Source organism: Apteryx mantelli, chromosome 3, assembly GCF_036417845.1.
Source record: "Apteryx mantelli isolate bAptMan1 chromosome 3, bAptMan1.hap1, whole genome shotgun sequence".
NCBI classification, from domain to species: Eukaryota; Metazoa; Chordata; class Aves; order Apterygiformes; family Apterygidae; genus Apteryx; species Apteryx mantelli.
The window spans coordinates 39,831,715-39,856,875 of record NC_089980.1 but is presented as its reverse complement, the minus strand read 5'-3'; the positions used below and the strand labels follow the sequence as shown (position 1 = coordinate 39,856,875).

At 41.1% G+C, this 25,161-nt stretch overlaps 1 protein-coding gene and 1 long non-coding RNA gene across 4 annotated transcripts in view; one reads left to right on the top strand and one right to left on the bottom strand.

Annotated features, from left to right (window-relative positions):
* Window positions 1-25,161, top strand: part of LOC136991565 (uncharacterized) — a 61,869-nt gene that overhangs the window by 21,917 nt on the left and 14,791 nt on the right. The window lies entirely within an intron of this gene.
* Window positions 17,994-25,161, bottom strand: part of EPAS1 (endothelial PAS domain protein 1) — an 80,136-nt gene continuing 72,968 nt past the window's right edge. The window contains exons 12-16 of the mRNA XM_067293162.1: window positions 23,285-23,769; window positions 22,018-22,141; window positions 21,811-21,928; window positions 21,097-21,279; window positions 17,994-20,365 (exon numbers count right to left, since the gene is read on the bottom strand). Of these exons, the coding sequence (XP_067149263.1) occupies window positions 20,214-20,365; window positions 21,097-21,279; window positions 21,811-21,928; window positions 22,018-22,141; window positions 23,285-23,769 (1,062 nt within the window). The 3' untranslated portion in view covers window positions 17,994-20,213. The remainder of the gene's footprint in view (window positions 20,366-21,096; window positions 21,280-21,810; window positions 21,929-22,017; window positions 22,142-23,284; window positions 23,770-25,161) is intronic.

Below are 25,161 nucleotides of genomic sequence, written 5' to 3'. Positions count from 1 at the left end.
AATACTACAAAGAGCATTTTAGTCCCTAAACACTTTGTTCATATTCAGTAATGAGCTATGCTTATTTTCACTTTACTCCTGGAAAACCTAAGACAAAAGAGGTTGTGTTATTTCCTCTCTGAGCTACCTTGGAACTTCATGCCAGAGCAAGAGATAAATTTAATTTTAGTCTGCAAGCAGATGTCTGGATTACTACATTTTATATTGAAGCTTATATTTTAGTCTTATATTAAAAAATGCCTGTATGCTTTTCTGACCAGATCTAAATAATTCTTTGCTGTAATTTTCCATGCTTATGACAAAGCAGATATGATTACAAAATCTCCGCAATGTTTAGGCACTGTTTATACCAATGAAGAGACATTACCTACTCAGCTTTCTAGGATCAGTAAAACAAAGGAGAATATCTAGACTAATTTAATTGGTTTATAGAGATGAAATACATTGCAGCATATGAGAAGCCACAGTGGACATGGGCATGGGAGTGAATGAGATGACTCATGTGGCTCCTCTCTCTCTCTCCCCTCCCCTCTCCATTCCCAGCAAATAGTGGTTACAATTTGTGAGTTCAAGCTTGAAAATCTTGAACAGAACCAAAGAAGCAGGAGGTGAATACTTCTGACCTTCCAAGAATCCTTAAATGAAGTATGAAGAAAAGGATCATGTTCACATCTCACAGGGAACAAGACAGTTTTAAAATTAGGCTAATTGGTCTCAATTCTGCATTAGACATTGGAGAGCTTATTTTTCACAGGATACGTAGGACAGAAGTGTTGGGGGGAAAGGATGTAAAGGAGAGTTCAGGCAGTGCTTTTATATCTCGTTGTCCCCCCCAGAACAAGTCTATGTAGATGACCTAATGAATAAAAATGAAAATAATTTAGGGAGACAAGGCACCCGTCGTTTCCATAAGAGACAGGCATGCCTTTGGCCATGAATAGTGATTGAGGTTTGAGAATGGGCAATATGATCACATTTGACAATGAAAAGCTTGTGCTCAACAAAGATGTGAAGAACTTGGATGGAAACCTGCTTACTGGTCAGCAAGCCATGTGAAGGGGAGGAATAAACTTCAGCTTGCTTATTTGCTTATTTTTACTGTTAAACTGTGTAATACAAGGTTATTGCCTGTCCAGCAGCACTTTAGCAGTATTAGCAGTTCACTTACCCTCTCCCTTTTGGGTATTTTTCTCTGCTATAAACTTACTTTCAGCTGAAGAGATGATCTAAACTGTATCAAATGTTACAATGGGAACAGTTTATCCTCTCATATTGCAGACATAAGAAACTCTGATTCTGATTTCAGCAGAAACAATCAGTCCTAGTATGCTGTCAAAAGCCAGGGGACTATCAAAATCAAGCCTGCTGCAGAGAAGCTGCTGTGGTGCACACAAAATTTGAGGTTTCAGTTAGGTCTGCTCTGGGTTTTGTCCGGTATGTAAAAGATCAGAACATGAAACCAAATAAGCAAATTTAGGAATAAATTAGCTAGTCCAGTGGTTTTGTGCATCTCTTTTTGTTATGATCATGTGTTTTATCAGGCCTTGATACATACCACCATACCACCCAAGGAAGGCTCTTCAAGGCCGTTCAGTGGTGGCTCTGAGTAGCCCTGTAGAACAATTTACTTCTCATCATTGCCCATAGAGTGAGTCTGGAAAGAGATTTGCCTTCAAGGCTATAGCTTTATTTTTGTGATATCCATTTCCAGAATGCATATGAAGTCATACCTTGAAAAGATCACTCTTAAAACTTAGGTCTAGAAGAGTGGGATTTTTCTAGTCCTATTTTGTATCTAATAATGGGTGTCCAATATTTGGATAAAAAAGGAGCATACCAGAAACTGAGTCTCTTGCCAACATCTCAGGCAATTGAGTATTACATCTGATAATTATGCTCCTGGCAACAGGTTAAGCCAGATGTTCAGGAGCAGCTGCTATCAACCTGTTGGCAAAGTTAGCTGTTTCATGGTATTATGGAGTGATTCTTGGCATCTTTTTGAGGAAAGAGGGCATGAAAATGGGGGAAACTTACACTGAATATAAGGTGCAACAACATGCCGTGATGACAGAAATGTATATCATCAGTAGTGGAGAATGGAGAATCTGGAAAATGATGGCAGCTCTGCAGAAGGTAGAAAAATGCCTCCTGGGCATCTGTAGTCAGTGATTTATGCTCATCAGAAAGGGCCATTAGGAGCGGCAGCTGGATCTGTTTCAAATAGTCTAGCTCTGGATTGTGGGAATATGACCTAGAGGCTTTTCTTCCATCACAGGTACTCAAAATTCAGGCAGTTGGGATCCCTTTGCTAGCAAATTTTGTGAGGAAGGGAAGTAGAAGGTAAGTGTAAGGTCACAGATACTTTACCACTGAAACAGTGGAGGGGAAGTGCATGATAATGTTGGCGTGTAAGATTTCTTGAACCCCTATGTGCTTGTGTAGTTGCTCTGACTGTCCTTAGTAAACAAACCACAGGGACACAAGGCATCTTGGCAATTTCTCAATGAAGATCAATCACTATGGCAATTAAGATTTTATGAGTTTCCCATAGATACATGGACCATGCAGGAAAACTTTTTGAAGGAGCTTTAGTCCTGTGTTCTCTATATATTTTGAATTCAGTAAACTTGACTTTATGAACAAGAGAATGTGATGAGTTTTCTTTGCATTTTATGCCATGCTGGAAAATGTTTGGACTGAGGTGGATTTGCATGTATACATATGTCTGCACAGTCCGTGCTGTCTCAGTTGTACATTAGCATGGGCAATTCAATCTCCAGACCAGAGTTCACTTGCATTTTGTCATCCCTATGAAGGGCAAACAGTTCACTCTGGCCATGAAACATACCTTTTGTGTGGCGTTCATAGGGAAACTGAGTAGCATAGAGTAGAGTAAAATATTTAATCATGTTATTTTTTCCAAGTATAAAACTTAAAGTGGTCATGTTTTGCATGCTGTGTGGTGTATCTGTAACTAAATGTGATATAATCCAGCTCTTAATATGTCTGAGACTGAGGGTGCATTTACATAACTGAATTGTCAGTCAGCATGTATATGCGAAACACTTGATACCAGGCATCTGCCTTCAGAAACCCGATGCTGACCATAACTGAGTGTACTCATGACCAAGACCAGTTTCTCACCATGAAAGTTTTAAATTCCAGCACTCAGAGCCTCTCATTTTAAGATTTTGTTTGCACTAAGTCATAACATTTTCACTCAAAGAACCTTCAAATAAGATCCAAAGTCTCAGCCTTTGGTATTCATGCATATGTTTGCACATGAATGTGCTTACATAAATAGGCCTTTGTGTGCTTCATTACTTCACTTTTCTTAGGTAAATGCTAGTGAAAGCATATGCATACATCCGAGAAGAGCCCATTAAAAACTTATTTCCAGGGCTAAACTGTTTAAGCCATCCTAGAGGGATGGTTGGGATCATTCTCACATGGTTCGTTGTCCCTCAGCAGAATATTGCTAAATGGAAGTTGCGTAGAAAAATAGGGTTGCTTAATGGAGAAGCATAAAGAAAATTCAGCTTTTTAGTTGTGTTGCATACTTGTTTTAATGAAGAAAGATATGGTACAATATTTGTGTTGGTTTAGATGTTCTTTTTTGCTTAATTATCCTAGAAGGCTTAGATATTACACTTTTTTAATGTAAGTATAAGCATTGTCTAACTATTGGGGAGACTTTGTGATCAGATCCACTGATGTTAATGTTTCATTTAGGAACTACGATCAGCTCAAGACAAAATATTTCTTATATTGATGAAAGGTTATAAATAGAGTGAAGCAAAGTATACACAAATTAGCATTGTATGTTCCCCTGGAATGCGTAGAAAGGGTGGATGGGTAAGATCATGTAACAAAAAGATTCAAGAATAAATTTGAAAATGTTGGGTTGTTCCTTTCTTATTGTTGTTGTTAAACTATATTGTTCTCTTTTGTAACACTTCTGTGTTAAGCTCTGCTTCCCAAGAAGCACTAACTTTGGGATGTGAAAGCCCTTCTTTAGGTTTCTGTGTGCTGTAGTTTGCCTGTAGTTTCTTAAATCTTGCCTGTAGTTTGTGTGTATGGTGGGGAAGGGGAGGAGGCGTTCCCCCCCCCTCAGTTATGTCTAACAAACTGTATATGCCTATATAGTTCCTGTTTCATAAATAGTTTGCCTTTAAACCCATCCTTTTAGATAGACACAATAACGTGACCTCCTTGCTGGTGGACTGTTGGTTATCATTTTTTCTGTAAATGGTTTTGCTTGTCAAAGAAATGTATGATTGTCATTTTTGAAATGAAATTGAGACACGTTAGTTAGTTTTGTTTGTCTTTGCTCATTTTGTGCATCTGAACTTCCTTCAGAATGTAGTGGTTCCTAGAGAGCGTTTAAAAACTAAAAGAAAAATAACTGGCCAGGGAGATAGTGAAAGAACAACTGAAAAAGCTGGAGCACTAGTTGAAATTCAGAGTTTAACTTTGCAGGAACAGGCCTGTTAGCTTGCTACAAGATGGGTCCACTAATTTCCCTGGCTCTCACTGTGTCTGGGGTGGCCAGGGCACCAGTCCATGGTTTGTGTGGCTTAAATGAGTGTATATTAACTAATGCTAGTGGAGTCACTCCTGCCACTATTTAGGATTAGAATTTGGGAGCTTAGCTATTAAGAACTGCTTAACTACAGTGACACAAATGCCAAAAACACAAAATGTTTCCTTATCAAACAGGGAGAGAGCCAGACCCTGGGAATGCAGGGGAAAAGTGGGGGGAAGGGGTTGTTGTGAATCCGTGAGACTCTTGTTGCTACTTAGGATGTGCTCCAACCAGCGTGTGCATTGGTTGTGTTGTGTGAAATGCTGTTTTGTTTGTTGTTTTTGATGTGAGGGAGATGGGATGGGCATGAAAAGATGAAAACAAAGTACCTAGAGGATTCTTATATAATGCCGATGCAGTGCATTGCTAATCCCCCAACAAGGGTGCAGTGTTAGAGCAAAAGCACTACTGGTGAGAGACCGATGCTTAGAGGTACAGGCCAATGTAAACACCTCCTCCGTATTGTCATCCTGTGTAAAAAAAAAAAAAAAAAAAAAAAAAAAAAAAAAAAAAAAAAAAAAAAAAAAAAGCAAGGCAAGAAAGAAGTTTTTTTTTATTATTATTTATATTTATGGAAATTTCAGTAGAGCCACAAGTGACATCAAGGCTCCCTTATGAGAGGCACCTTGAAAACCAGTAGAGAGAGAAAATCCCTGAACCAAAGGGCTTGAAATCTAAATGGAGTAATGAAGCAGAAAAGGGGTATTACCCCAATACTCTGTGTCAGCAGCTCCTCTTGGGTTTTTAGTTCCTCCCACGCAGCTCCAGAGCCTCCCTCCTCCCACATTCGCTGCTCGGGAGCCCTGCCATCCCCCTCGTAAGCGCGGCCCCTCCATTAGGAAATGCAGCCTCAGCACTGATATTTGGGACCCTCCTGACCACCCTCAGAATGTCTGCAGACCTCTAGTGCTAAAACGGCAAAAGAGCTGCCTTCTGGGTTTGGCCAGCCTCATCTCCATTTCTCAGTGTGGCTGTGAAGGCATTGGTGCTCCCAACTCTTGCAGGGGCCCCAGAGGTGCTCGTGGCAGGGAAGCGTAGGCCCTGGGGATGTTTGGGGGCCCTGGCTTTGGGGGAAGAGCTGTCATGCTCCGGCAGGGGAGCTGCCCTTCATTTCTCTGCTCTCTCCGTGCTGCTTTTTGGCCTCTCTTCCATGGCCTTCCTCCTGTGCCAGCATGTGCCAGTCACCCCCAAGGAGCGTCCCGCTCCCCTGCCCAGCGCTGCCCATGCAGCTGGGGCGCGCAGCTGGCGCGGTGCTGGCAGGATGCAAGGGCAGCCTCTGTACCAGCTGGATCCTTCCCCAGGAAGGCCGCTGGAGCCTGTTTGCACATCTGCCGGGGAGGTGACGTGTCTGCCGGTTCGTCGGTCACGGGTGGCTTGCTGCCCTAGCAGCTGGGCAAAACCCACATGACCCGTTTCCCCCCCCCCCCCCCCGTCCCCCCGTCCCCAACACTGGAAGATGAGTGTGTCTGCAAGGTGGCAAATCCTCTCCACTCCTGCTGGCCTCTGGGTGCTGTAGCAGAGGGGGCTTTCTTCAGGTTGGATCACGCGCCTCTGGAGGGGCAAAAAATATATTGCACTGAAATGGGGAGAGAAATCCAGAGGTGCAGTAGGATGGAAAAGGCCATGCTCCCTTGCTTTGAGGAACATGACCATCCTTTTCCAGTACTCCCGTATCCCTGCGATAACTCCAAACAATATTTTATTTTCTTCCTTTAAGCTCACTTTCCATTTTGAACGTGCATTGCAATGTCACCTGCTCTTCACCACATATTGTAGTTTGTGAGCTTCCCACTGTGGTACCTCCAGAAATCTGACTTACCTGTTTTCAAGCTGAAGATAGTTTGACATAGGGAAGCAGTTGTTAAATGAGACAGTCTTGAATTAACATCTTACACAAGCGTTGCTGAAAGAAAATGGATTCCACCTATTGTGCAGCAGGTATAATGGGGCTTCTTAAACCATACAGTTTGGGAATAACCCAGCTCCTTAATTAAGTCTCTTTTTCTATGCCAAAAACAAGCTGCTCAGGCAGTTTTATTATCTTCCCATGTCTGGGAGGCAGTACAGTGTTTGAAGATTTCAGTAATGTTGCATGTTGATTTTAAATAACACCTGCGTCCTGGGGCTGATGGTGGGAGATCACTGTCTGTCATTAGTCAATCATCTTGTTTAAGCTTATTAATCAGTTTGTTGGCTTCAGCATCTTTTGTCAAAAATACCTCTGTTTGGAAGAAATCTGACACCTTTTTGCTTTATTTCTTCAACGGATTAGTTTGCTTTTCCTCAGCTCCTGTGTGAAGGGAGTCTGCCACCCTGGAACAAGCTCCTTTTTAAGATAACTAGTGTATACCTACTAAGTATTCATGAAAAAGTTCAAGCTTTTTGTTTGTTCTTTAATTATTTCTAATTAAACATTAAAGGATCACTCAAGATAGCTGGAAGCTAAGATGCTTTTTCTGCACAGAACTGTTCAGATCCATCAGTTCTCAATTATTTACCTTGCATGTCACTACTAAAGAGTCATTCAGGTTTGTCAGCTCTGAAGCAGAAAAACAAAAGGACTTTCCATTGCCTGCTTGTTGTGAATGGATATAGTTGGCTGGCTAATAGTCATCGTTCACACATCCAGAATACCCTGGCTATGTGGAGTCCTTGTGTCTTGGATGGGTACTGCAGAGTCTCTGCTGCTCTCCTGTGCCTCCGTGCAGCATAAGGCATGTGTGGAGGGGCATATGGCATCTGGGATTTTGTAAGGCATTCGCTGTTCAGCAGCGTGTCCCCCAGCACAATGTGCCCAAAAAGCAAAGAAAGAGGGCTTTGAAGTTATAGCTAATATGAACCTCTCTTCTGCTGTAAAACAGTGATGGAGGAGATGCTGTATATCATAATGGCATAATTTTAAAAGGTGAGACACTAGCTTTATTAGGTGTGTTTGTTCAGGTGGTAGCCACGAGACCACTTCTGTGACCCATGGTGTGTGGTGCTGCCTGGTCCTCCCGTGTCCCCGCAGCAGGGCCAGGCTCCACATGATACAGTGGTGGTGCTACACCCGTGGCTTCTTTGCTTCAGGAGTAGGATAGGGACAGGGCAGGAGGTGAGCAATCTTTCTTTCTTCTCCCCAGTGATTTTCCTCCTTTCCCCCGGAAAAGTACTGAAGCATAACCAGGCAGAGCTGATGCACAGGTAGTGTTGGCCTCTGCAGTGGCATAATAAATCTGCTCCCCATCTCCATGGATTGATGTGATTAGTGATTTCATGCCTCTGATCCTCCAAAGCCCCACTGGCTCTCAACTCGGGAAGTTGGAGGTGACACGTAAAGGAGTAAGGCTTCTCTCATAGCCTGGAATGTATTGTAGCTCAAATGTATTTCTTGTGTTTTGCTTCTAGGTTTAGGAAGAAATGTATTGCCTAGATTTTCTGTGTAGACTCATGATTTGAATGGGAGCCATCCTTTCCCCAGATCTAAGCCATGGCACTGTACTTGTTCTGGTATCATCAGGCTAAGAAAGATAACTTCAGCCCCCCACCCCCCTCTCCATCCCCTTTTAAGGGTATATCCAGCATTTCTCAGACAAGTCTGAACCATGGGTTAACCTTATATATATAATCACGTTGAGCTATTCTAGTGATGTCCACAGTAACCTTGATGGTGAAGGCAGAGTGCCCTGTGGCCTTCTAACTCTGCAAAGTACTTGTCACTTGATCAGCAGATGCTCTGGGCTGCTAGTTTGGTATTTAGAGGGGTCAGATTGCTATTATATACTGGCTACTACTTTGCTTTCCAAGATTTGGTGGGGGTGAGGGGAGGATTGTATGTGTTTTATGAATGTGTGATATTAAAAACGTTACTTGAGAACGAGCAAATTCAAGCTGAGAATGTTTTGAAGTTATGATTTCAAGTTTATTGGAGTTGCATGACAGTTGACAATGTTGTGTTTTGTGGCACAATCTCATTATTGTGTCTATTCCTTTGTAAGTCTTTTTGTATGTCTATTGACTCATGACAAAACTCAGCTCTAAGGAGCGCTTGCATATTTGTATTACAGCTTGAAACAGCTCAGTTTCCCACTCCCTGAGTGGGAATCTCCATCTCCGCTTCTAACTTCTGTCTCCTGCAGTGGATTATCTGTATACACATGGCTCATACTTTAGATGGGTTTATTAATCAGGAAGGTTCTAGTTCATATCCAGGTCCTGGACACATTGTAGACTGGGGCGGGGGGTGGGTGGGAAATGCAGCTCCTTCATAGGGGAGTTTGGTCATTGCAGCATATACTCCCTGCTGCCTGCAGATGGGCATTTGCTCACTGGACTGTCTTGTGCTACCAATTTGGAACATATGGGACCTATTTGTAACCCTCACGAAGCAGTTCATAAGATTTTGTTTTTATTTAAACATGATAATGAACTGGAAGCACTGTGACTCCCTTGAATAAAAGTACAGTCCCAGCACCTGTAAATTAAAGGGAATGGGTCGTAATAAAATTGCCTTCTTCCTTTAAAGTTTATAAGAAAAAAAACTGTACAGCCATTTTTTGCTATTACTTGCAAACAGGAATTGAATAAGCAGAGAAAGATCATTATAAAAGTGGTTTTAGAAGTGGTTCAGCTTGAGACAAAGGGATTTCTTCACGTTCAACCTCATTAGTCTGATTAGTGGGCTTGTAAAATGAAGCATGAAAATGAAACATGACATTGACATGCATTGATTGTACTAATATCTACACAAACTGCTGGTTGGAAATGAAAGTATGAACTTCTCTGAACTGTGTAAAAAGTTAAGTTTTTAAAGTAGCTCATTTTTAGAGCCTGTGAATTACATTGCTTGTAGCTCTTAAGGGGAGACGCTAAGAAGCTGAAAAATCTAAAGCAATTCAGTGGGGGTTTTTTACAGCACAGAAAAATCGGAAGATGTTATTAGTAAACAAAGTTATTAGTAGAAGGAAACGTTGGACGGGATCATTTTAAGACTGGGAGGAAATCTGTATTGGTTTTCATTTTAAATGTTGAGAGAATAGTTGGCATTATTTTCAAAAAGCACTCTCTATCCTGCTTACTTATGTCTTCAAATGCACTCTGTCATGTTTCCTTGGCTTTTGTAAAAATACCTGGTTGACTGGATCTTGACTGGAGATCCTGAAAGTAGAGTGGTTTAATATTTCAACTATTTCAACTAGTTCAGTTACTGGCACTGTATGATGCAGGTGCAACAGTCTCTTACATTTAGCCTTAGCTGTAGAGCTACAACATACTGTCTTTAAAATCAGTTTTTGAATGTTTGAATGCCTAGTCTTAGAGCTTAATCCCACTATCCTGTATGTATTTGGGTATGGATTGATTTAGTTCTACATATATTTTGTACTTTCAAAAATGCAGTTGTCAAACTTTATTATATTGTGCTGCGTGAGAATGCATGAAGCTCCATGTTCTTGTTCTGTAGCTGACTTTAAAAAATGAAAAAATAATTTGAATGTATGTTTTGGTGCTGCTGCAATATTACTTTCTGGGATGAGTCAGGACAGTACAAATACTATCCCGCAACTCCTTTTGCAATTGTGTGGGCTGCATTTCCTATAAGAGCATCTTGGAGAGGGTTTCTAATGTTTTGGGCATAGTGAAAAAGCAAACTGGCAATATTCAGTTAGGAGAAGACTTCAGCCTCTTGGTAACTGGGGAATGAAGGGCCAGGCTGCGGGTTCTCGTAACACAGGTAAGTATCCGATCGCTGACACATTATCTGCTGTGAATAAGTGAGAGCACTGGCTTCCAGACCAGGGCTGGCGAGCAAAGCTCTGCTTGAGGGGCCCTGCGTTGCCAGGCTTATTTACCCACCCCTGCTCCATGCAGAAGTGAACGGCACATTATCTATGCTAAACCTAAGTAAATGGGTTTCAAGGAGATGGCCGATATTGGGGACGGTGCATGAGATGACCGGCTTGCCCTGCAGCTCCAGGGCTGCCGGCGTTTGGCGCTGGGCACAGGGCAGGAGCGCCCTGCGACCAGCTGCACAAGAGCCATTTTTCAGGGCTTGTGAACGATCGCCCTGCAGCAACTGGTCTGTTGCTGAGGCTTTGCAGATATGTGGGATTTATTTCTTTGGCATGAGTCAGGGCACGCTTTTGCCTATTGGACTCAAAACAGTGAGCGATTTCCATGGAAAGGGGGCACTACGTGGGAACAAGGGGGAAGGGGAGGAAGGAGGATCCCATCTTTGTTTTCTTGACGATCTCTTTGGGAATGGCTCAGCAGGAGAAGGTGGGAGCGTTTCCTGCACGCGGAGGTGGCATGTTTGGGATCGTACGAAGCGTGCCCGCTGCGGAAGGCGTTCTCCTGGGAGGCTGGAGCAGGTTTCAGGACCAATAGTCTAAATACACCCAGCACAGCAGCCGGCCAGGCACTGAGGCACCTGCTCTCGTTCTCGAGCACTGAACACAGGCACATTTCACTCTATTTATTATTTTCAGCACCAATTTGTGGAATTTATGTACTGAACAGGACAGAAGAAATCCTGGGTGAACAAAGTCTTATTTAGGAGTGTGTGTGCATGTTTCTAATACAAAACCTCAGTGCAGACAAACTCTGCCCACCAGGGACTATGCTCCAAAAGGGAGAATGACAGCACTGTTGACTTGAATGTTCCCTCTTTCAAATGCACATAAATCCGTTCCAGATATTTCATTGGTTCCTGATTCCTCTGCTGGTTACCCAGATGAGTAATCTGGTGACTTTCTGTTTTTCTGAAGATGCTTTCTTTTTGATTTTGCATGAGGGAGAAAGACCTGTAAGGGGTGAGGTTGGAGAAGTTGCTCTAAAAATGAAAGCACAAGTTAAAGTGTTTATTAGATATATAAAGATGTAATTGATGGTGTGCATAAAGCCAGGCTTTTGTCCATTTTTCAGGGCGTTTGGATGGCTTTGCACAGGCTAAGGCACTGCTCACTGTGGATTTGGGGAAGGCAGAATGTGGTGCTGGATAAGAGCAAAAGCCGTAATATAGTTTGACTATATAGTATATAGTCAAGGTGTTGCCTACCATTAAGCAGAACCTTTTCTGCAGCAGAACAGGAGAGGGGTTTGGGGGAGAGGTTTTTTTTGGACCAAAAACTAAAGTACTCAGTGTTGGTGTCTTCTTTGTCTTTAAAATCTCTGCAGTGATCAGACTGGCCCTAAAAATGGTGACATTGTGTACTCCAAAAACTGACTAAAGCTTAAACAGACTGAAGTTGTGTACAAGTTGTGTTAAAAGATGTGAATATGGTAATAAATAGGGAATTTATGTAGCTAAGGAAAACACAGGGAAGCTCATCTTCATGTTTGCAATTGCAGTTAAAATAACAGAGTAACCTGTTTTCATAGTAAACTTGTTTTGTTTTCTGTTAACTTTAATACATTTTGGAGGTTGCAGTTAATGACAGTACTATCTATATTAGCAGTAAAGTGATAGATACAATTAGTATTGCATGCCCTTCCAGGAAAAAAGCCAATAGATGTCATATGGCATATCTAAAAATGAACAGTGACTGCATCTATTTTATGCTTCATTTGATGCAGTGTAATAATGTTGTGGTGCTGCTTAGTGGAGGAGGGGCTGAATTAAAAATAAATATATTTGAATTGATCACAAGGCTTATCATCTGATGCAGCTTTTGTGGTTTGCCACTTAGAAGTTCATACAAATTCCAGCACCAAATAATGCCAGGGAGCTGTTGGCTTCAGTTTGGGGTTTTAGCAGTTGTGATTGTTTCAGATTTGCACTTTCCTGTTCCATCTAGAAGTTGCCTTTTATGAACATCTTGAGAAAAAGAGCACAGGACTTTTAAGCAGCTGTTTTTTCACTGAAGAATCTTAAATAAAAGTCAGTTGCATAAATAGTTGTAACTGGGAAAAATGTGACCTGTCAATGTCTTTGGATGCAACCTTATTCTGGAAAACTTTGCTGAGGTGTCATTGTGTTCATTTTACTGTCACTGTCTCTGGCTGATGTACAAGTGCGTTTTAGTTTGCATGTGAGAGCTACGTTTTTTGATTGTGCTGACTTACAAATTATAACAGGTTAGAGAGATTCTTATGGGTCACTTTCTTCCAAGGTACACTGGGGGTTTTTGAGTTTTGCAATGGCTAATATTAGGCATGAGTGCATAAGGATTCTCCAGAGCTGAAAATATAAGTGGATACAGCTGGCCTTAGAAATCACCCTCAGCCTTTAGCAAGTTTTTTCTGTGTCTATCAAGCGTGTAGTGGGATTGGGAAGTGCTCTGACGGGTGTACCCACCCTCTGCTGATCGGAGGCTTGGTTTTTGTCCTGAACGTGAAATTACGTGTGTGGGGAACAGGTTTGGAGAACCACAAATTGGGATTCTCTTCCAGCTAATGTTAGCTCTACAGTGCTAATAGGACTAGAAGGAGCAAAACTATACTGCTCCTCTTACAGCTAAGAACCTGTTCTGGTTTTGTAGATAAGAGTTTAGCCATCTGGAGAAATTGCTCAGGTCTGCTCTCATTCCCAAAACTGCAGTCTGTCACCAAAGTGAAAAGAGACTGTATGTGCTTTTGAAATTTGTTATGTTTTTCCATGAAGGAAAGTGTCAAGGGGGTGATGAAAGAGAGACTCTGTGAGCCGTAGGAACCTTTCTCGTCTGTACCAACACCAACACTCGCTTGAGCAGCAAATGGAAACAGTCATGTAATAGCTGAAGAAAATGTTTGAAACGAATTGGTAGTGTTGTTCTAGCTCTCAGGGGGATGCACTAGCCTCCTGCGACTTGGAGCATTAAATCTGCTTTTAGGTCAGGGCAAGGATTGTGGTCAGCCGTGCCCAGCAGCTAGAGTGGGAACGGGGTTGGGAAAATCTCAACACGAGCTCAGGTGAGGAGCCACAGAAGCCAATGGCCTGGGCAAAAAGGGCTGGGCATCCAGCTGGTGGTTGTATCAGACCACCAGCCGAGGCAGGATCGCCCAGAGATCAGCCTGAAAGAGCCCATGCTGCGAGCCCGAGGATCGGTGCTGCAGACTGCTGCCTGCAGCAGGAGGCACGTAGGGATGGGGTGGGTTCAAGCAGGCCTGCGAGGCGGGGAGAGTAAGTGGGGCAGGGGGAGGCAGCCCGCCGCAGAGATCAGAACAGTGAAATTACAGGCTGAAGTGCGAACCGGGAGCTAGGGGCAGAAATGGGATTTGGGTTAGAGAAAAGGTTGGGACTCGGCGCTAAGCAGGGAAGGTTGCTTGCTGCTGCCTAGAAGCACTTTGAACGATTGAGAGCCTGGAGGACTTTGGATGCTTGATGGATGGGACGAGCTGTTGAGCTGCTGGCCTTGCTGGGGTTTCATGTAGGACCTTTAGGCCTTCTGCAATTACTCGCTCCAGAGCGACGCTGATCAGCCTGGAGGAGGCAGCTTCGGAGGCAGGTTTCTGGACTCCACCACAGCAGACTTCTCTGTCAGTTTGCCTTTGCCAAGCCTGTGGGGGAGCAGCTTCAGTCACTCGAGCTGTCAGTGCAATGCTTTTTCTTGCAAAACACAGCCACTGCCAGTCCTTCAAAGGCCAACAGTCACATTAAAAATCATGATATATAAAAAAAAGTATAATGTGTGTGGGGGGGGTCATTCTTGTTTTTTTGTGTTAATGCCTTTGAGGATCTAGCTTGCCAGCTTGGTCTATAATTCCAAGACCTAAACACAGACATTTTAAGTTTGTTTTGTTTTGTTTTGTTTTTAATGAAGCTAAGTTTAAGTGGTTGGATTTTTTTTTTTTTAAGTGTGACCCAAGCCTAGGCAGTCTTTCCAGACAGTGTGGCTAAGACACAGCAATTTCCATAGCAAATAGCATACAAGGGAGCGAAGCCACTTTTGGTGCATCCAGCTGCCTGTTACTTTTCAGTGTCAAAGGCAGTAGCTGATGCTGGCTGGCTTGCAGGTAGTCCTTGCAAGCTGGGTTCAACCTTGTGCTTCTGATCCCTAACAAGCTATCTTAGCAGCTCCTCATCACATTACTAACTGGAAGGCATTAGTGAAGACAATTAACTAACTAACTGCTTGATTACAGGAATTTGGGGCTTCAAGAAAAAATGTTCCACGTGAGACCTGTGATAAATCACAATCTGCCAAAACTGCAGGCTGGCTTTCAGACAAGAGAAACGTCAGTGATGCCTTTAAACAGTACGACTGAAGCTTTTCTGATTTTATTTATTTGAAGCCATTTTTAATGTGATCACACAAAAATGGGGTGCATACCATTTGCTAGAGCTTCCTACAGTGCTTTTGCAGCTTCAGTTGACTAAGAGGAAAAAAAACAGTGCCCCATTACAGAAAACAGGAATAATGAAGAGAGCCTGGGGGAGGGAGAATCCATGCCTGGATGCCCTTTGGAGGTGGCAGAAACCTGCGGGCATGGATGAGCTCACCGGGCTCACACGCAGGCCCAGATAACCAAAAGGCAGCTGTTGTCCCATGTGTTGGCTTGCACAAAGGGAGCAGAAGCTCAGAAGAGTTGACAGATTTTGCTATCCTAAGAAAATGTTAAGACTTTTCTTTTTTTTTCTTGGAAATAATTTCTTCCTCTCTTGGGAAGTCTACAATAGAGAGTTGGGGGGAAAAAAAAAAAGAAAACAATGCTGTTTATTTAAATGTGAGTATTTCTGCGTGTCTGCTGTTGCTTTAAAAAAAAATCTGCCGTATATGTGAATAGCTTTATAAAGATGCTCAGGGAGAAGTAACTGATGAAACCTTCACCAGCTAGAACAAGAGAAGTTGTGTGTTAGACTGAAGTGTTACCCAGTGCTCTGTCTACTGTTGCAAGCAAATGTGATGAATTACCTACTCTCCACAGATCTCAGCATTGCTTAGGAAACTGGGGGGCTTGTCTGAAAAGATATACTTTGCTCTGAGTTATCTGGGCATTTTTGCTGTTTTATTAGTAATCGTGTTTTATACCAGGATGTTGAGAATTCCCTGTAATGTTTTGTTTGTTTTAACTGTTTGCATGATAAACAGCATGACTCTTACCTGCGTGAAATATATGGTGCAGTCGAGGAAAATGAGAGAGAGACAGACATACAGACAGACTCCTGCTGCTGCTCAGGGCATGGGCTGAATCTGCTCTGGAGGGAGGGATGGGTGCGTTAGTCTGGGCTTAGCTGGACAGGCACTGCACCCACTTGAAGACCATAACCATCCAGCGGTGGAGCATCGACTCTTACTACCTCAAGAGATTCACTGCATTTACATTTACTATGCCTTTATTATTCAAGTAGACATTACAAAGAAATAGTGCAAGAGCAAATGTTGTTAGGCTTCCTTGTGTTCCTCCCCAAAATGCGTCTTGAACTCTTACTTTGAACGGTAACGATGGCAGTAATGGCTTGTTAAGTTTGTATCTTTTACATACAGGACAGGTTCTGCTTTGTCATGCTGATACCAGCTTATTAAATGGGTCTCAAGAAAAACTTTGGTAACCTGAGTTGGGGCAAGGAGGGCTGACTTGTGGAGGTGGGTTTCTTGCTTTTTTCCACTATCCCATAAAGTCTTTTTCCTTTGGATTTGAAAATAGAGCTGTCCTTCTGTCATGTGTGTGTGTGTGTGTGTGTGTGTGTGCACGCGCGCGTGAGCATGTTAAGGCTGCCAAGTTGAAGAATGCCAACTTTTCTTTTTTCTTTCTTTTCTTTCTTTCTTTTTTTTTTTTTAAGAAAGTTTAAAAATGGTTCAGCCATTTTCAGGATGGTACTAGGGAAAAAAAAAAAGAAACATTGCTTTGAACATTTCAAAAAGATGAACTTGAAAATTAGCCCAAGTCTGCAGACCAGCCCAAATCACGAGATTTTGACAAAACTGTACTACCTGGTTTTTCAGCAAAGCATAAAGTGTCAAACAACATAATTGTGACTATTTCCGTCTATGCTGTTAGAGATGCCAGACACAATGATAAGATATGGTGCTTTTAGGCAGCAAAAGATGCACACAGAAATAAGCACGTCTACTGGCCTACTGGGGAAAAAAAGCTCAAAAAGGTTTTGAGAAAATCTTAATAAAACACTGTTAAGCAGAACAAAGCTCAGCTATTGATGCCATCTGTATATTAGGTTTCTGGCTAGGATTTGGGTCTTTTTGGTACAGAAATTGCAGTAAGAGGTTGGCTCACTAGGACATTCATATGCAAACACAAAGCTCAATAACATGAGAAGGATTTTGCTGTAGTAGAAAGAAGAAAAAGCAAGCTGTAGGCAACAGTAGTAGGTTCTTTGAGAAGTTATTTGAAGGGGGAAGTGGAGAATAGTTGAAGCTCTTTGGAAAAAGAGTGCTAGCAATAAGCTATATTTGAACACCCAGAAACTAGTGCCTGATGGGTAGCAAATGTAGAGAGTAACAGCAGTGTGTGATTAAACTACAACCTTGTAAGATTGGACCTGACCTGTTCTGATCAGTTCCTATTTAAGTAAGTGTTTGGCTTTTCACCTGCAGGACTGTCAATGCGCCCTGAAGATCAATGGGCGGCTTTAAACAGGTGGTAACTCCACAACACACGGTTGCTGCGCTGTCAGGCGTTCGCTGTAAGCTGTGATTACTCTTAATTACAACAGAATCAGAAGCAAGGGATTACGTTCTACTTTTACCCTCTGTCCAGCCTCCCATCTGTATTAAATGCAGAGATGATAGGCACCACCTCCCCCCCCCCCCCTTAGGCAGATTCTTCAGCAGCTTCACTGTTGAACTACATTTTAAATGGAGTTAGCAGATGGGTTAAGCACCAGCAGCTGCCACCAAATCCAGTTTGAATTTAAGTGTGTGGTTGAAAATTAGATTCTTAATGTGTCCATCCTCCTACAGCATGATCAGTGTTACTACACAGGCAAAAGAAAAGGTAAATTCTGTAAGGAACAAGACTGGTGTGTACAACAGAGTTGGGACTGGGAGCTGGGGGAAGTAGCAGCTTGGATTGTGGAATGCCGTTATTCATGGACTTGTCAGGATTGCCAGAATACGATGGCTTATTTTATTGCCGCAAAAACTGAAATGAGGAATTGTGGCAATTCAGCCTCTAAAAATGAAAGAGCATGCCTCTAGGCAAGTACTCATTTTGTCAAATTGCTTTTCTTATTGTTTTTTTGTTTTGTTGGGTTTTTTTTTTGAGTAGCATTAAAAAAAGACACCCTTAACTCCTAGACAGAAAATCCTTTTTTGAAATTGAAGCAGATGTCTGAATCATAAGAAATGTTTCAGAAGGACAGTCTGCAGGGCATTAACACACTGTTTGAGGAAAGCTGGATTAATCACCTGCAAAACTCTACAACAACGTTGACAGCATGTGCCTGTGTCAATTTACTTCCCAGCTTTCACATACGGATAACTTTTGTTCTTTTATTCTTTAAAGATCAATGCAAACCTTTATTTTCTATAAATAATTTAATAAATACTTTTGTTTTACAATGATACAACAAATGACAAATTCATAGCAAATGAGTCGCAAAGAATTTAGGATCAGTATACTTTTTAATAAGGTATCAGTGTCAAAATACATTTCCTTATCAAGTTAAAGTTCCCATACAGTTATAGTATTGTCAATAAGAATTCAGCAATATAGATTACGAAATAATTATGATGAAAAGTATGATTAATATTAAGACATGGAATATTCTTCCAGAGTGTTTTAGTAAACTGTTAGGGTATAACATTTTTAATGCTGAAACTACACAAATAAGAAACAGAAGAGCAGTATTCAAGTGTCATTAATCCTTGAAGCCTTTAAGTCCTTGCCACTGCAAATAATTTGTCAAAGCTGGCTTGCCAATTTTCATCAGATTTTGATGCTTACAATATATTTTTCCACATAATTATGTTCACTTTAAGAGTAGCTTATTTTTGGTAATAAACTCTTGAAAGATCTGCCTGCAATAGGGGACTATCACAATTTTTTTGTGTTATGTACCAATAGCCAAAGAAGACCTTCAGCTTTTTATTTATTTATTTTTTAAGAGCGCATAGTATATATGGTTAAGATTCACTTAACACAATGATCTCTGAAGTGCTCAATGAACTCAAGGCTCCTTCTTTGCAAGTGTCAGTGCATGATAAAAGCAATTTTAGAAAACAGGCTTGAGTGGAATTGGAAGTCTGAAAAGAATAGCTTTGCTCTAAGGACTACTTTCTGGGCCAGATTAAATTTTACCTTGTGTAAATTGCCACTGTTTCATTTTCTTCAATGCAGCTACAATGATTTATACCAGTGGAGGAAGGAAGATGACATATTCCAGCAAATATCTAGGTTTGTATGTATTTCAAAGTCAGAACTGCTCACCTGCCTTTTATTAACTTTAACATTTTTGCTGTTTAAGTATTCTACAATTTACTCCTTCACATCCTTTGAAATATTCAAAGTCTTATTTTTTAAAATATGTGCCTGACAACGGGTGATAATTGAAAAGGAGATCTGAAAATGTCTGGCTGCCTTTTAATGACATTTCAGCTATTGATTAATATAAGGCAAGTTAAAGTGATGGAGAACTGTCTGCCAGCTACTGATCTCACTAAACATCCTTAATTCTTTTTTTGTCTACTTATATCTGAGTAGCCTAGTACACTGGGAAATACTACTTTAAACTTTTAGTTTTAATGATTCAGTATTGTAGGTTATATTGCTAGCTAACATATAAAACGTATAAAAGCTAACGTTAATCAGAGGTGGTAGTACTGGCCGCTGGTCAGACTCCGGAAGTATCAGCAACACCATAACAAATACTAGTTCTATCAGAAACAGCTCTTAAAAAGTTGTGTCCTAGATATAGCAAAAGTACCAAGAGATGATTAACAGCTGACCCAGAGAAAATTTAAAAAATCTGTTTTGTGTAAAAATAAAAGGAACAAAAAAGAACAAAACAAGAAAGCCCCATCACAAACAAAACCACAGGTCTCGATCCTCCACTGGGGTAAATCTGTAGGACTCCCTTGTCCATAGAGCTAAGCCAAGTTAAATCAGCTGAGAATCTGGCTTGCTTCTGCGGAAAAAAAAGCTTACAACGTGCAACTTTCACAGATAGATACCCACAAACATTGCAGTTCACCATTCACATTTCTTTCAACAAAGTGTATTAAAATAAGGGAAGGGGGGGGTGAGTCAGAAGGCTGGGGGTTTTTTCTTCAGTATGCGTTTCCAAAAGTTATTAGAGTTACAATATGATAAATGCTGGTAAAGAGAAAGACTCAAAGGATTTTAATTTGGCAGATCAACAAAAAACTGTGGGTGGAGATCAAATTTGTTTCATTTATCTTTGGCAATAAAAAGAAATCTTTGCAGTACTGCAGCCAAAGTATCACATGATGAGGCATTTATACCACAGCTTTTTATTAGCATAAAAATTGAAGAAAATTTTAGAGTATAAATTACAGGCAATGAGATAAGGGGAGGGCAATCAAATTCTCTAAACACTTTAATTGCAATAGAGAAAATACAGTAGATGTATTTCTTTATATGAATAATAAAGTGAGTAACTTCAAAAGGCCACTATTTGGTAACGTGGACAGGTTCAATATCTAAGTAAAATCCTGTAAAAGTGTATTGGTATTAGAAATTGTCTACTTGCAAAAATATATTTAAAAACTGAAGCTGTTTGAACAGTATAGGCCGAGGAATATTGCAGGATTGCTCAGGTTGCCTGGTCCAGAGCTCTGAGCAGTTCACTTCCCTGCAGGAGCGTAGAACTGCCCAAAACGGGGACGTTAACCTCACAGTCATATCTCGTCAATTCAGGCAACAAATACGGTTCAAAGGAGGGCCCCAGCAGACGACTTGTCATACCTGAAATAGATTACTGAAGTAAGTCACAGTGTCAAATAAGACCAGAGGGAGAGAGATGCCTTGTTTCCTCTCCTTCCTCTCCTGTTTACACCAGTTAGTTAATTTCATTTTGTGTTCATGTCAATATGCCTCAAACCAATAGTTACAGTTTTCAGAGCAAATCTCTGCATCACACTGCCTTCAACTGCCATAAGCGTGTCACACTGACACTTTGTGAAGTTTTGCACCTCCTCCCCCAATTCAGACTGTTTGAGGAAAATGATACTGGTTCAAATCAAGAAAGCTGTAATAAGCAACACAGTTCTCTAAATTGACACCCACTCTGCCTTTCATTATTTTTTTTTTTAATTTTTAGAATGTGCATGTTATACTCCAACTCACAAACCTCTGGTATCAATGCTGCACTTAAGTTTAGTACATTTTAGTCAATTCCATCATAAGGTGAGAACATGCAAGAGGATGACTGGACCTCTAAGGTAAAAAGGTATTAAGTTCAACTGAAATGAAGTGCAAAAATCATTTTCCCCCATATATAGCAAATGTAACCATTAAAGTTTCAAACTAAACAACAGAACTCATTTTTCATTCTACAAAGCAGTTCATATTTACTTCTAGGTTTATCATCCTCTCCTCCACCCCCCCCCCCCCAATTTTTTAGAGTTTTCTGTCATAGCATCAATACTGGAACTAAACTCCAATACCTTCCAAATTCTGTATTTGATCACTCTTACCTGACACTTTATGAGCTGGCTGGACAGTAAAGTCCTGATAATGGGAACTGTAAAACTGAGGGGGGAAAGTTCCTGCTTTCAGACTCTCACCAGGACTGCCACAGGGGGGTGGTTGTTGCTGCTGCTGCTGCTGCAGTTGGTTCACTGGTTGGCTCAGACCTCTTGAGTTACAAATAAACTCATCTTATTTAAAGGGGAGAGAGAAAAAAAAAAAAGGTAAATTAAGCCTCTGTTATGTTACAGTAGATAACAGTAATGCAAAGCAAAGTGATCATCTTCTTGAGGTATACCTACATCTTGTAACAAAGAAGTCCACAAGCAGTGCTAGCTCTGGAAGCAGTACTGCACCCAAGATAAGTTTGCATAATGAAACACAGTGTTGTAGAGAGAAAGTATCGGTGCAGCTTTTCTAGCTCTGACATGTCCGCACCTTGGTTCAGTGTGAGGGAACCATGCCTCCATTGAGCTGATCTGTTTTACCTCCAAAGCAATGGTGTGAACATGTATGAAACAATCCACTTGGCCATTATCAAATGTACCTTGAACTGTTCAACCCTTAGTCATATAACCTGATCTTTAATTTTAGCTTACAATAATTTTTTACAGGGCTTGTTGACATTACCTTCCTTTTGAAGGAGTTTTTGTTTCTATTCAAACTGACTTAAAAGAAATTGGTTTTGCAATGTACAATTTTGAAACAAAATTTTGTCTTACCAGTAAGAACACTTGTGCTGAGAGACTTCTTTTCTGTAACCAAGGAACAATTTTCCCCTTTGAGGAATTTCATTCTCTTCCACATTAAATGAGATGGGTTAATGACAGATGGGTCGCCCTAGAATTTGAAGAACAGCAAAATGAATAATTACATTCATGATCTTGGTGTGCCCAATATTTTGAAGGGGATGTGTTTCTTATGATTACCCCACTCAGTTGTTGCAATGCTTGTTCTTCATAATCCAGTTGTCGCTTCAGTTTCAAACTGTTAGACAGAGCAATTCTCGCTGGATTTATATCTATGCGTCGTTGCCCAAAAGCATCCAGCGGCCTGTTAAGAAAAGATCTCTGGGTGAGTGAGCAGGCAGGAAGATCTAAACCATCTTGTTCAGTTACAAATTCTTCTTTCATTTAAGGTGTCTTCGACATGTGACAGTAGATAGACCTCAGCATTTGATCAAATATTTTTATTTCTTTTTGTCATTTTTTTCACAAGCCTTGGAGACTTTTGACTTTTTGGATCAAAGACTAATGAAAGTCCGGTATGAACTGCCTCTAGGAATCTCCAGACAGCCATAATAATGCTGTGGAATAGAGTCATGCAATTTTTAAGTATAGGAATTTGAGAGCCATGCCTGTCCCCTTGTTTTGCACACTAAATATGGACACACATGTTGCTGTTCAGGGACAAACCTTCTCTTTCCAAACACAAATTCGGACACTGGTATATCTGCCAACAACTAAAAACCTCCAAAGTAAACTTCAGGTAAACTGCACAGCTTCATGTTTTAAAATGACCTGTGCTATTTTGTACTCTTCATGAATGTTTTAGTATGACCAACACTTAAGACACACTCTGCGTGCAGCCCAAGAGCTCTTTGAAAAGGGTAAGAAACTTCTAGGGCTGTAGCCTTTGATCTACAATTTCATCCAATGCTGTTCACATGTGTAAGAAAGTGATCAAGGTAAGGAAGACTGCAGAAAAAAAATGCAGTTTTAAATCTTATTGTTGCTACATGCAAGTGCTACAACTAAATGTACTTGTCCTATTCACTGTTCATCCCTCCCTCTCTTCTGGTTTCTGTTGCGCAAAAATTATGTGCAAGGTAAGGTAAGCATGGGTCTCAGCTTACTGGTGGGCCATGCTCCCATCTGCAGGTTTTTCAGAACTTTTCTAAACTGCATAAAGTAAAGCTGGTTTTGCAGATCTTGGGTAATTTTTACCTGGCCACCAGGAAACCCACTCATGCCTCCTTACAGGTAATGAAAAGTTAACAGCCCACCTTTGCTGCCACTAGACTGACTGTCACCAGGAGAGCACTACACTGATTTCCCCAGAAGCACAGCCTGAGCTCCCAGTACTCCTTATGCCTATCAAAACAACTTATTCCATCTGAACTGATAAGAAGAATTTTTCAAGATTATGACCAAAAATCCTGAGTAAAACACACAGTTACAACACAGAAACTCTTACCTTTTTTTATATATGGGCACATTGGGAGAATGTACTGGTGGCCCTGAGGGGGAACTTGATAAGGATCCTGAGTATTTATCCATGAGTCTCCATTTAGTAGGAACATATTCTAATGGGGGATCAGGTGGCCACTGGGTGTTTGGTCTTCCTCCCATTGAAGACAGGGGAGTGCTGGCTTGGTCATGGTATGGTGGCAGTGATGACCTACTCGCATTGTTGAAGAACACAGATGACAGAGACCCATGACCAGGGTTATTGTTTTTATTTGATAGCTGTGGGCAATACTTCTCTGGGAGGAACTGATTCTGTGAAGCAGAAGCAAGGGGTTGGAAGATGGTACTCATGCTACTTAGACTCTGCTGGGTATTTTGTGCACTTTCAGAGAGAGGACGTTCTTCTTGGCAGATTGGGCTGAGCTGGAAATCTTCTCCATCCATAGGAATGTAAGGAGCCAAGGTTTCAAGGTCCAGTTCATTGAAATCAGTCTGCACAAAAATAAATTAAGTCCATAAAGAACCTCCATAAAGTTCATAAAGAAAGGTTAATAATAATTATGGCAGTTAGTGTGACATGAAATACTAGTAGATGTGAGGCTGAAGAATTATCATATGCTAAATTTACTTAAATGAAACCGGTCAGCTCCTATTTAAAGACATGCCTTATTTCTGTGAATGGCATATATGTTCATCATATCATAATCAGTAAAGTAACAGGACAAACTGAGGAAAAAAACCTGCCAGACTCCCAGATAAGCAGTACTTGCAAGAGCAGCTTGCATGCAGCCTGGAACATCAGTGTGATGTGAACTAGATCTTGTATTTCTTTCTTTGAGCTCTGAATAGCTTGTCTGCCAAGACTCTACAACATGTGGCATGCAGTTTAACCTCAGGCTTTTTCTTGCTAATAGAAAACAAAGCTTTCTCACTATCCAGCTACATGAAAACATACATCTAAAATGTAAAAAGGTTTTAACAGTGTAGTGGGAAAGATACTAATGCACTCGCATCTGTATTCTTATTAATTTCTCTCAGAGCTGAGCAGACAGGGAAATGAGTGTTGACCCACCAGTCAGTTCATGAGAGGGGCATTATTTTCACATTCATTTTTCCCAGCAAAAGTACCTGCTAATTTGGTGGGACACACCTAAGCAAGCAGATGCTGAATTTGACAGGATTCAATTTTGGAGGTGTCAGGTCTTGCACTGATTTCGATCATGATCCACATTTTCCCCCTCATCTCCGTCCGTCCTTTCTATTGTTTTTGTTGCTGATCCTATGTCCAAACTTATACTGAAATTTCTTCAGGAACTTGATGTAATGTTGTAACAGTGGAGGATTAAGAGAGTTAATAACAGAGGGGATGTCTATACTCATACCCCGATTAGAGTGCAAGGAGATGGAGAGTGCAGGATGTTGCTGTACGTGCAAGAGGTTTTTCTATCTGTCTGACCCGCATAGGAACAAATCGTCCAAGAGATAAGTCAGGAAGAATACGTCCAAAGTGGCAGTTTTAATTCTGTAGTTACAGGAGACATGTGGGCTCAAGGGGCATTTCTTTCTCATTTTGAGTTTCTGCATGACTTAGTTTATTTATATTTTGCTCTAGAAAGGATGTTTACTGGCTAGTCATCAGGCAAGATCAAAAAAATACTGTTGCTTATGTTCCTTATCTAGCCCACAGAAGCTTCCACAGTCTGAAGGCTGTCGGCTTGGTCTTTCTTAGTGGTTTCACCAGTGACACCCAGGGCCAGAAATTTAGACCTAAGCTTTCAAAAGCATATGTTTTTGTTACTGTTGTGTGTCAAAGTCCTACTGTACAAGTGCAAATGCAGCACATGTACACTACACCTGTACATACAGCATGCATCTCTACTACCT